Source organism: Pimephales promelas, chromosome 6 (assembly GCF_988280905.1).
Source record: "Pimephales promelas chromosome 6, fPimPro1.hap1.1, whole genome shotgun sequence".
NCBI lineage: Eukaryota > Metazoa > Chordata > Actinopteri > Cypriniformes > Leuciscidae > Pimephales > Pimephales promelas.
Genome location: NC_142774.1, coordinates 5,474,109 through 5,487,271, shown reverse-complemented (window position 1 = coordinate 5,487,271; position 13,163 = coordinate 5,474,109). Strand labels below are relative to the sequence as shown.

The following is a 13,163-nucleotide window of genomic DNA, read 5'->3' as shown; positions in this document are numbered from 1 at the left end:
AATCAGAATGTCAAACAACAAGAAAGGAGCCTCCCAAAATCACACAGACTGAGATGTGAACTGTTTGATGGGTCAGTGTACATACAGTACAGTTCCCATCATCCAACCCCTGTGTGACCCTCTCCCAAACCACACCAAACACAGGCCTGTGAGTGATTATCACACACACACACACACATTCAATCAGCTCTTCTAATCAAGATCTAACCACAAAAAGGCCAACCAGGGGTCGTTAGGTACCTTTTCTGATGACATCATCAGCCTCCTGTGGGTAACCGGAGCTGGACCGGCACTGGCGGCCGTATATCACAGAGTTTCCCAATAACCCACTGTTCGTGGAGCAGCCATTTATCAAGTGAAAGGCCTAGCTGTGTGTGTGTGTGTGTGTGTGTGTGTGTGTGTGTGGACTCTGATATAAACATAAGTAATCTATAGAGGTAGCTTTAGCAGTGACAGGGCAGTCAATCAGGCCTCCGTCTACATGTCAGCCCGACAGTTTAACAGTTCACGGGAGATTTATTAGCCACGGGTCAGATCAAATAATATATCCCCAGTCTGCTCTTGTTTAGAATGACTTAGCTCTATTGATTAGACTGACATGGGCTGAACTCACAGGAAACTGAGCTAAATTGCCAAACCAAAACATATCATGCTTTGATAATTCGATGAGATGTTCTTCATCTATCATACAGTGATCGGCGACAGCGAATCTGGATCTTAAAGATGTCTCAAAGGAATTGTTTAGGAAGAAATTCTGCCGTGACTTTCACTCTCATGACGTTTCAAACCAGACTGTGATCAAACAGCTCATTTGCATCCAAAAATATAAGTCTGTCAAGCTCTGGAAAGGACCCATAAAACCATAATACAACTTTAAAAGTGGTCAATTTTAAGTGTTTTTTTTTACATGTCAAAAATGTTAATAATCATGAAAAAGAAAAAGAATGACACGAGTGTAAGTAAATGCTGACAGAACGTAAAATTAACATAAAATTATGGATAAGTAAGTAAATTAATTAAATTTAACTAATTAATTCAAATAAATAATACATCTAAAGTAGTAGTGAGTAACAAAACTTAATTGCCCATTACTTAATAGAAATTAAATATTTTCCAAATAATAATATTTTCAATTGTGTTAAAATTAGTTTAAATTAGACCGTTTTGCTTGATAAGACCCTTATTCATCGTCTGGAATTGTTTGCACTGAAACTGAAACTGTCTTTTGGACCTTGAACTGTTTGGTTCCCATTGAAGTCCATTATATGGAGAAAAATCCTGGAATGTTTTCATCAAAAACCTTCATTTCTTTTCGATTGAAGAAAGAAAGACATGGATATCTTGGATGACATGGGGGTGAGTAAATTATCAGCAAAAGTTTTTTTTTAAAGTGAACTACTCCTTTAAGAATCCCTTTCAGGCGCAAGGCGAATCATTTTGACTAAGTATGAACAGTAATTTGTTTAATGTTATGAATTGTCCGACGATATAGTTTGGTATGACATCAAACGGATGTACATTTCCACTTAACCTCCGCGAGGTCGATCACGTGCAGCCTTTAAATTTATGTTGAGCTCCTGCAGCTATTTCCTGTTACATTACCCTGAAATAACACTGAAGCTTCGCAGTGGTGCTGTCGACAAGCAAAAGCGTTGCACGAAACCAAAACATTAACATTTAAATACATCACTGAGGAGACACATTCTGTATTATGACGTTTAGACAATGTAATCACTCCATGTACAATAGGAAAACGGTTCTGACAAGCTAAGATCACTATCAGCCATTATTTGGACACAGCTCATTTCAGAAAAGCAAACACATTGTGTGTGGAACTTTCCATAGATAACATAATGGTTTTATACTGTACAAAATGTAGGCTATTTTCAATCACCTTACATTAACCACCCATCATAGAAAATATTCAGCATTTTTACATTTTCAACAAAAAAAACTTAGTATTTATGAGCTGTTTTCCTCATGGGGACCCAAAAATGCACCCACAAGGACAAGGATTTCGGATATTACCATCTTTGTGGAGACATTTTACCTCCAAGATAGAATATCTGAAACACACACACACACACACACACACACACACACTATGAACTAAGAATACAGACACTTTTCTACAGTTACTGACCTGCAGTGACACAGATGGACAGTCAAATGCAGTCTCCAGGCTTTTGTTAGTTTGGTGATGAATAGGCTACTCACAACAAGAGATTAGACAATAGAGTAGGCTAGTTAAGTTGTCACTGGTGTAAAAACATATCAATAATAAATGAATAGCCAAGGATCTCCCCCTCAAGAAAAGTAGTTTTCTAAATATTTTTGATGATAGTAGTTTTCAACAGATTAGTAAAGCAGCTTTATTGCAGAGTATACTATTTAGCTGGTTACCATAGAGTGAAAATTCAGCATGGTGAAGATCTTGAACTCCATCGAAAAATCAAACTGTTTGATGGTTTATCGTAAACTTTCATAAACTGTCTGTTAAACATTATAAATGTGTAGCCTATATTACTTGTCTTGAGCCAAATTATTTGAAGGAAAATGTATTTATTTTCCCTATTATCATGTTGTTGCAGCGTCATGTCTAGAAAACCCCCCTTGAAAAATCACTTTAAAACCCTGATATCTAGGCTCAGTACTTGAATTACTCATTTTATTTGACATTGTTTTGTGTTAAGAAAACGAAATGTAGCCTACATTTATAGCCAAAACACTTGACGTGAAACAATTGATCATACGCTCGCTCAATCAGACTTATTATACCATTTATTAAACTATTACAGTTTTATAAAAACTATAACGTCTTTAAAGTTTTTTCAGATATTTTATTATTTCATTACCTACAGCTATGCCATTCTTAGGCCTTCGTGTTTTTAAAATGATTTATTTAGCCTATTAATTTAGGTAGCCAGTCACATTACAAACAATAGCCTAAACATGTTTTTCGTTTGTTTGTTTTTTATTATCATCTAAATTTGTACAAACATTTGTGTATACATTGACATTACATAAACATTTGTGTAGATGTTATACAGACTTTCACACTAGGGGGGGTATTGTTAACTATATGAAGATACTTGTACATTTTCAATGTTTTAATAGCTTTTTGCTTCATAGAAAATCGGAGTGAATCAATATAAAGCTCAATTTCTTTCCTAAATGAAGTAAAATACGTTTTTTTTTTACAGGAGAATTTGCATATATGAACATAACATTTTGTCATTAAAAGAATATTAATCTGAATATAATTCTACTGTTCTCCCAAATAAAATATGTTTCCAAAACAACATAAATTGGTCATCAATGTTTCTTGTGATAAAATCACACACATTTTGCCAAAATTGTCTTTTTATTTATTTTTTTATTGAGAAAACAGTAAAGGGGAATACAGAGAGACAATGGTCTTATAAATGGGCGCTGCCAAAATAAAGGAGTTTCAGTTTCACAGTTTCAGGGCAACTGTCACAAAAGGTACAATTAACATCAATATCACTTTTAAATTTTATAAAGTAATGTTTTACAGGATGTTCTGTGTATCATCAAACAATAAACATGTCTTATCGGTTGTTATTTGTTGTATGTGTCGCTGCGTTGCGTAGCAGCTGCGCACAACGGATGTCCTCGAGCACATTTCCGCAATGAATCCTGGGAGGAACTGCGTATTTGGCGGAATATTTGAACAATTTACACAAATCATCAATCCAGGCTCACGATGGGAGCGAAAAGCAGAAATAATATAACACCAATTCGGTGAATTATTGCGCTGTATACATTCCGAATAATCCATCAACATGGAGGGCAGACGCAGTCAGGATTCACAAAGCGAGCGAACTGACATCGCCAAACTGACGCAGATGAAGTCGAAAGTAAACAGATTGAAACGGAGCCCGAAAGCAGCGACACTGAATCCCGGGCAGATCCGTAACACGGGTAAGTCACCAAAAGACCCGAAAAACACTCATTATTCTGCTTTTCTGTCGCATCTAACTCATGCGAGAAAGCACCTTTCACCACAAACACCAGGAAAGTTCCCGTTGTGTACTTTAGTCATTTTGTATTTTAATAAACATTTTAGTGAAACGGTGGACCAAACTTTAAGCAAAAAACTTTATGATTTCCATTTTCAGTGTTTTAGTGATTTACAATAGTGTTATGACATTTTGTGTGCATGAAACAATGTAACGTTAGGAAAGTCCCACATATAAACTCACTAGTATGACGTTTTTAGTTTCTGCATTAGGTGATTAATATGCATTGCAAAACCATCAGATACTAAAGCATGTGTTTTTGCAATGCCTGTGTTTTATAGCAGAGTTCAAAACACCTACACGTCCAGCAAGAGGCCAGTTCAGAAGACTGATCCCTGACGACTCCCCCAGCAATGATCCTGACTCTCATCAAGATATTATATGGGATACGACATCCCCATCACCCATTCGACATGGTAATAAATGTCTGTTGGAATTGTGCATTTTGAAATTCCTCTATAAACATGCGGTGTATTTATTTTCAGGTCGTGGACAAAGGAGAACTGCAAATGTTGGAGCGGTGGATATATCGGACATTGCCAATCGGATCGCTCCAAAGGTTTGCTCGAGGAGCGTGAACTAATACGGTGCTTGTGTTTTCAGTTCAAAATATCAAAGTGTGACTGTGTGTGTTGTCATTTCTTTGAATATAGAATGGAAGACTAGAAGAAGTGGACTCCTCTTTACTTCAGTGGATTGGAGACAGTGCCATTCCCTGCACACCGGAAGTACGACAACCCAAAGCCAAGCCTGTGTCGACAAAGTAAGCCACTGTAGAGGGGGAATCTTTAGGCTAAGTACTTAAAAAAAACCAAAACAAGCAAATAGTCAGCAATAAAATCAAAGAAGTATGACAAGCAATAAACCAAATGTGTTTTCAGTCACTGTATGATTTTGGCCGTGTTAGATGTTGAGAAACATGTGTTCGCCAACAGCCGGTGCGATCAAATTTTTTCTTGGCAGTGCTAGAAATTCGGACACGTAGTCCTGCAGTGTGACTTCTCCTAAGACAACTGTCAAATCAAAAACCAATATGGGTGCAGAACCTGATTACAAAACAAGTGAGAGAGCAACAAACCCATTTTTTTTTTCTTTTCAAGAGCATGATCAAATTTAACACTAGCGATTGTTTTTGTTTGCTAGCCACCATTTCAATCCCACATTTGTATTTAGCTCACATCACTTAACTTTTCACGGATTGATTATGTAAAACTCTGGACGACTCTTTTTGTGTGTCCATGTTTAACGTGTCTTGATCGCCGTACAGTCTGACATTAATGACAAATGAGATCCCACAGTGTGACATGGCCTACAGCGAGGATCATGTTCCTACATCTGATAAACAAACAATCATAAAGGACTATGAAGTCATATTCCAAAGTTCCCAAGTTCAGTAGTCATGGCACTGATCAGGGAGTCATAAATCCCACAATGCACTGCAAAAATGCTCAATCCACTTTTTTCCTATGCCCCATGACGCTTTGCATGAATTAAGGGTGTAACTTCCGTTAACTAAACAATTATTGAAGTGTTTAAACTCTATGAACACAATATTATGCTTCTTTTTTAAAAACTGGTCACAATGAGATGACATTATCCTACTCATCGTTCAACCATCGAACATTAAAAGGAAATTTAAAAGTGTAAAAGCATCAACAAAGTACATCCAACAGACCCTGATTAACCCTAAATGCTTGATTCTTTACGCTTGGGTTAAAAATCACTGTTAATATATATTTGTTTTATGTAACATGCGTTTAAAAATGTTAATAATTTAATTATATTTATTTATTGTATTATTTTCTCTTTTTTTTGGTACTTAAATATAGGCTGCAATCCGAAAGACATATTTCAATTATTTGTGACAGGCACAAACAGCTTCACATTGTCAAATACTATAATGCCTTAAGGTGCGATGATGCATTTCACATTTCATGCATCAAGTACACATTTACAGTCAACGGTACAGAAAAGTGCAAATGTATATCATATTAAAGGTGAAATACCATTAAAATATCCCAAAATCACAAGGCCAGTGTTGTATATTTAGTTAAGATGATAACTTACAATATTCCAAATGTTTCAAACAATGTTTAAATCGCGAGAAAATTGAGATTTTAACCAAGGAACTGGGAGTCGCGTCATATCCGCGTTATCTCGGTTTCCGCTCGTACTGCGTGTAGTCCTGGACAAATGCGTTAGCGTCTATCAAGCAACGAACGTCAGCTTGTTTCGCGCATTTGTTATGGAATGGAGCACAATTATTCTTTAGCGATTGCACCTGTTTCTGTCGAAAAAAGACAAGTCTCATAAACGCAAACGTCAACGAACGGGTCAACCAAACGACCCAAGAAGAATTTGGGATAAGAGAAATAAAACCAGCTCAACATCGGTGTGGCATTGGAGAGAACTTCGTGAAAAACTCGAACTAGAAAGAGACGCCGATGTGTGTTTTACTTGACAGGCGAGTAACACCGTGTTCTGTATTCAAATTTCATGTCAGTAAACCATGCAAAACAATTAGAGCCAGACCGATATATCGGCAGGCCGATATTAGGCATTTTCCAAACCATCGGTATCGGCAGTTATAATGGCCGATAAATGAATATTTCAAAAATAAAATAAAAACGGACTAAACACGCTTGAACCATGTCATGGGGAGTGTTGGGGTTGTATAGTTTGTCCACCAGAGGGCACTCTACACCGTTCCTGTTGGCAACACTCGTTGAGTTGGTCACGAGACATACATTGCTTGAATAACAATTAAAAGAACATCCCCATCAGTTCTCTTAACTCAAATAAGCATGACAAAATTTGTGACTAATCATGTCCAATTTAAAAAATAAATAAAATATCGGCCGATATATCGGAATATCGGATATTAAAACCCAAAAATATTTGTATCGGTATCGGCCTTAAATCCTTTATCGGTCGGGCTCTAAAAACAATTAGTATTATTGTTAGAATGTCCTGTTGTCTATGCTTATGATGTGAAAAATCGTAAGGTCACATTCACCGCGAATACTTCTCGGGCTGTATCTTAGAAAACGACGTTTATTTGAAAAGTGTTTCAACCGTCCCGGCTCTCCCCTAACATCTGTGATAACTAATTTACTTTTAAACCGTACTATTCTTGCGGTTATTTCAGTTTAATGAAAAACAAGCATGTCATTAAACGCAACAGTTACAGAAATCGAACTTTACCTCAACTAATTTTCGATTCCCGTCTGACTGATTTATCCACGGTGGAGTTGAAAACAACAGTTCCCATCATTCCGCGTTCCTCCGTGGCGTCATCAAGCAAAGCCGTTGTTGTTTTGAATGTAGCGCCCTCTAGTGGCATAAAATCATAGGTATTGTAGCTTTAATGCATTTAGTTATTGTCCATATTCATCTGAATTCCGCTGTTTTGAATATCGCAGACAGAGCACCGTAGAAGACCTAATGCGGCTGGCGAAGCGGTTTGACTTCAACATGAGGCAAGATGAAGCTCAAGAACAGACCTCGGATGAACTAGCTTCAAAAGAGCCGCCACATGGTGACCGATACACCGCAGCTCACACCGGTTCGGTCATGAAGAGTTCTGCTCTCGAACCCAACGACAAGAAGCCTGTTGATGAAAGCGGGCTTAATCAGGAGATGGAGGATGATCTCGATTTCCTTTTTGATGGGCCGACTCAGCAGCTCAGCGGGCGTCTCAGTCAGGCGTCGAGTTTTCATACTCAGGTTGTCCCTGAGGGACATGTCGTGAAAGCCTGTGATTCACGAAAAGGTTCTTCGTTCTGTACGACAGCAAACAGTGACAGTAAGCAAGTTAATAATGCTGATGATTTTGATGACGATTGGAGCAGTGACGGTTTACTTGATGACTCGTTGCTATTGGAGATAGATCTGTTTGCTGCACCGCAGCACAGTTCAACGCAAAAACAAACGCACAAGAATCAAACTGCCTTAAGTGTAATGGCAAACAAATCGCAAGAAGCTAAAAAGGATGTTAAATGTGGCACATTTCAAGGGCAAAAGGCGAAAAGCGAACAAACTTTTCAGCTTGACTCTCGGATAGAGGCGAAGCCTTGTGGAGGGTTGCCTAGAATTGGAAATCACATTGAGAATAATCGCACAAATCAGGTTTTTCTCATGAGTAAAGCTACTCCAAGCTGCTTTAATGCCAATCAGAACCAGCAATATCAGCACAAAACGCAAGTACGACAGCATCCGGTTATTCAGAATTCATCTGAACTCAACAATGTTTCCTCAACACGAGAGATGCTGCCGTCCACCGGCCTCAGTGCTGTAAAACCCCTTCATTCAAAGCCACCCAGCACGCACCAAAATCCAAACTCTGGAGGTATTGAACAAAGAGAGGATGCCGTTCCAAGCCAAGTTGGCTTCAGTGATGTCTTAGATGAAGATTTGGACTCCTTTTTTGCATCTGATGACATCTGGGATGACGGCGCCGAGGACGATGATCTGTTTTGTGAGGCGTGTGATAATCTTGAGGAGTTACCTGGCAAGTCTGAAACCCAAGACACAAACGGCCAACACAACACCACAAAAGCAGCGCAAAACAAACCGTGTGAAACGGCTAGTCGGCAAACTGTATTTGCTCATCCTTGTCCACCCAAAAGGCCGGCTGTTAATGTTTCCATGTCCAGTGCAAACACATCAGTGTACGGACAGAAAGCTCATGCTGTGAATTCTGGGCCTAAAGGACTCGGCTCTAATGTGTCATGTGACACAATGAGACCATCTGGCCCCTTAAGTAATGGGCCGTATAAATTTAAACAGGTGAGCAGCTCCTCACAGCAGGGTCACGAGCGGGGCGTGTTGGCCGTCCTCCAATCAGATGCGAGAATATCGTTCAGGTCTGCGCCGGGCCTCGCCAAAGGTACAACATACTCTTGTTTTATTGTGGTTTCTAGCGGTATGATATCTCTAAATGTCTACAGGACTAAAATACGGTAAAATCTAGGTAGACTCGAGCACATGAGCACATTGGCCGATATAATTATTTATATTTGAAAGTCAATAACTATTGGCTGATTGTTCTTTTTAAAATGGCTGTTAAATAGTTGAACAGAAATGTAATATTTATTTAATCAAATAAATTGCTTGTGTTGCTTATTTTGTGTGTGTGTGTATTTTCTGTAGACGTGTGTAAGTCTGAAGCCGTGAGGTGCAGTGATGCTGAGATCGAGAGGAAGAAGAAGCAGGCTATGGAAAGGCGGAGACTCAAGATGCTGGCCAATCAGAACCTCAGAGCTCATGTCTGAGACAGCGTTACCATGGAGATGTACAACAAAACAGGCCTGCAGAGGTCGGTCTATATAAAGAGTTACACTGTTTCTACATCACAACTAAAGCTGTTCCCATTATGTGCAGTTTCATAGATCTAATTGTCCTGCATCATGCCACTTTGTTTGTGGGCAAAATGTTACTAAAACTGTTGGAACAATGGCTTTTGTTGCTCTAAAGGCCATCCTTATGTGTTGAACATTAAAATGCTGATCTAAGGTCATATGGTTTGCCATCAACGTTTCTGTTTGGGCATGGAAGCATGTATGATGACGTTCTCAATGGATCCCCATTGGTTTCTAGAAGATCAGGAGGAGCTGCCCTTTTCACTTCAGTCACTTTTATGCGAATTTGATGCATTTCTAAGCAAATTGTATAATAAATATTGCCTTCAATCTTTATTTTAAAATTTTAATTTTCACAATGTTTAAAGTAAATCACTCTTGTTCAGTTTATAATGAAGAAGAAATTTTAAAAATGGTTGGTTGGTTTGACTGTTTTTGTCAGTGTATGAGTCTTTGTGCTAAAATAAGAAGCCCAGAATAATAAAGTGACTTCAAGTAAGTGATGAACAGTATGTGTTGTGTTGCAACTGTCATTAATTAAGAGAATATGAAATAATTTACAAATTTCCTGTATTTCATCATAATTCATCTATTTCAGTCATTTTGAAGCTTTGGTTTCCAGGCCTGTGACTGGTTGCATAAACTGCTAAGACTAGTTTTTTATTTTTTTGTTCTTTAAGACTGTTCATAATTAAGTTCCTTACATAAACACGAAGATTGGTCTAATTTGATACTGAAATGTAGACCGATTAGCCCTAACCAATTGCTTATTGGTCATACTAGCTTTTAAAGGGATACTCCACTTTTTTTGGGGGAAATAGGCTAATTTTAACACTCCCCCAGAGTTAAACGGTTGGGTTTTACTGTTTTCGAATATATTCAGCCGATTTTCTGATCTTTAGAAGAATATAAATAAAATATCAACGGACTTTTATATTGAAAACGGTAAAAGTCAACTGTTTAACTCTGGGGGAGTTGTAAAATGAGCCTATTTCCAAAAAAAAAAAAAAGTGGAGTATCCTGCCTGGTTCAGATTACACGTTTTTTTTTTTGTTACGATAGTAACTGTGTCAGATTACGCGATTTTGGCTCCAAAAATCTTGTCGTGTCTTGGACAAGACACATCGCCAGTCGCATGTCGTGTTTAACGGCGCGCGTGATGTCATCGAGAAGGCGAAACTCGTAGCGAGTGACTTTCTGGATTGCTCGGCATTGCCTTTTCAGCGTGGGAAATACACGGTGTGGCGTGTGAGTGTGTGAACTGGTTGAATTGCGTGTGGCTGACTTGAGAACCCTGCTCGAAGAGGACAGTATGGGCTGTCAATCCTCCAAAGAGAACTTGAGGTAAAATATTGTTTTCTTATATATTTTTACTTCTAGTTTTAATGTTAGCACCATTCCCCCCCTTTGTTTTTTCTTTTTTGAAAGTTGTATAAGGAAAAGTTTGTGCTCCTATTGGTCAAACTCATACATGTGACCGAACTCGTGGACGACCGTTAAAAAAATTAAACATGCTAGCTAACGTTAGTCTTTTTGTCGTGATGTCGTGAAGCATCGCAGACGCGACGTAGGTTGTCGCCCACTATCGACACACTACACGAGATGGGCGAATCTTGCGTCCTGTCGTTTACGAATCCCCAGGACACCCTACGTCAAACGAATCGTGCCAAAATCGGGCTAAAATCGTGTAATCTGAACCAGGCGCAGTTGTAACATGATGGCTCTTTATGAAACTGGTCTCCGGTCAAGTCATAGAAATAAAGTCGTCTGAACGATTCATTCAGCTAATGTTAATTACATGATTTTTAAACACCCTCATCCTTTTATTTTCATTTTCAGATTTCTTATCTGACCCACACCTTAATTAAAGGTAGGTAGGCAGTTTGGGAGACGCTAGCAATAGCAAGCTAGCTTTGAGAGCATGATATCCCACCCTCCCTTGAGCGTCTCCAAAGCCACGCCACCTTCAAAACACAAACCATAAACGCGCAGAGTCTGCAGTGTTAAACTACCTCAAGTCTCAAAGCAAATAACATTACAAAAATAAAGAACGTAAACAACTTGCAGGCCTCAGTTGTACCACCTGACAGCTGCAGATTCAGATTGACATTGAAACGCTTAAACCCGAGTCTGAGGATGTGAACAGCTCCAGGTAGAAAGTCACGGGTGCCATCTCTTAATCACGGTAACAAAATGGCTTGAAACGCATTAGTTTTGTTTCAGGAGGAGCAATACAGAACGCTCTGATGAAGTGTGTAAACACATGTTGACAGGCAGGTAGGACATTGTATAGTAATGATGGATGAACATTTTGGTGCCCTGAGACTTCCACTTTAATATTTAGACCTCTTTTATTATTGATTGTGTGAAGAGTGTTTCGACCAGCATAACAAAAAGTGTTTATAAAACAAGTCGCCTACCCTGCCTTTAAGCACAATTGTGCAGGCAAAGGGGTGTAAGAGTGTGTAAGGCCTCACAGGAGGGCTGTTTCTCATCATTAGCTGTCCTCGGGCACCTGCGGCACACTTGAGTGCTCCTGAAAGTCGAGTCTTGTTATCAGCCTGCCGGTGTGTAACTGTAGCTAGCGCACAGAACTATGAAAAGCCCCCGCGGCCCGGGATGCGGTTTCACCTGACCAGCCGAGCGTCCAGGCACTTACCTGGACCGTGTGTTGACTGAACTCTGATGAGGACAGCATGAATGGGGCCTTCTGGTGAGCTTCGTGTTGTACATGCGGAGATTAGTGTGTGTTTTGATATGGGGCTGACCTGAAGATTACATGGCTGAAGTCAAAGGTCTACATCTGTGCTTCATTAACCACTAGTTCCCTAACAAGTACACACAACACATTAGGTTGATGTGACTGCTATTAAAGCTGAAAACTGTCTCAATTTACACCAGTTTGATAGCTTGACACATTTCTGAGGCAGAACGTGTCTGGTGTAAAGTTGGCTTTAGAATTAGACCTACATCGTCATAGTGTCGTCAGAACAATTATGATTCCCGAGCCTGAGAGAAATCAACAGGGATTTACATCTTTTGTCTGACTGGAGAATTTTGATTTGGGAGAGTAAGCTTTAAAGGGATAGTTCACTTTGAAATTAATTTTTGATATGCTTTAGCTTACCTCAAGTGCATCCAAGATGCAGATGTCTTTGTTTCCGCAGTAGTATATTTTTAGGTCAAACCGTTCATGTCTGTCAGTCATATAATGGAGGTCTATGGTCACCACCTCAAAGAGCATGCACAGAGAAGTCCAAATTAAACATGATTCAATGACTTGTAAATGTAAGTACACATTGATGGCTTAAGACACGGTTTGTGTGAGAAAACAACAGTATTTATATCGTTTTTACCTCTTGTAACCACAGCCACAAAGCGCCCGCGCCCTCAGATCACTCGGACATGGCTGTGGTTACAAGAGGTAAAAACGATATAAATACTGTTCGTTTTCTCACACAAACCGCTCGTTTCGTGTCTTAGGCCATCAATGTGTACTTACATTTACGAGTCATTAAATCATGTTTAATTTGGACTTCTCTGTGCATGCTCTTTGAGGTGGTGACCATAGACCTCCATTATATGACTGACAGACAAGAACGGTTTGACCTAAAAATATCAAAATTGAAAATACTGCGGAAACAAAGACACCTACATCTAGGATGCCCTTGAGGTAAGCTAAAGCATAACAACAATTAATTTCAAAGGGAACTATCCCTTTAATCAATAATACATTTTTGGGAGAAGTCGTGGAAATGTA

General features: G+C 39.0%; 1 protein-coding gene across 1 annotated transcript; it reads left to right on the top strand.

The window, feature by feature from the left end:
* The first annotated feature begins 3,619 nt into the window (after positions 1–3,619).
* etaa1a (ETAA1 activator of ATR kinase a) lies at positions 3,620–9,915 on the top strand. The gene is made up of 6 exons (XM_039686587.2): positions 3,620–3,945; positions 4,325–4,459; positions 4,529–4,602; positions 4,697–4,806; positions 7,466–8,931; positions 9,195–9,915. Exons 1-6 carry the CDS (start codon positions 3,807–3,809, stop codon positions 9,314–9,316), a joined length of 2,046 nt encoding a protein of 681 aa, XP_039542521.2. The 5' UTR covers positions 3,620–3,806; the 3' UTR covers positions 9,317–9,915.
* The last annotated feature ends 3,248 nt before the right edge of the window (positions 9,916–13,163 follow it).

Coding starts and splice junctions, on each gene's coding strand:
- etaa1a (XM_039686587.2), top strand. CDS start 3,807: ATGGAGGGCAGACGCAGTCAGGATTCACAAAGCGAGCGAACTGACATC. Junction 3,946..4,324: donor CGGGCAGATCCGTAACACGG/GTAAGTCACCAA, acceptor TGTGTTTTATAG/CAGAGTTCAAAACACCTACA. Junction 8,932..9,194: donor TGCGCCGGGCCTCGCCAAAG/GTACAACATACT, acceptor TATTTTCTGTAG/ACGTGTGTAAGTCTGAAGCC.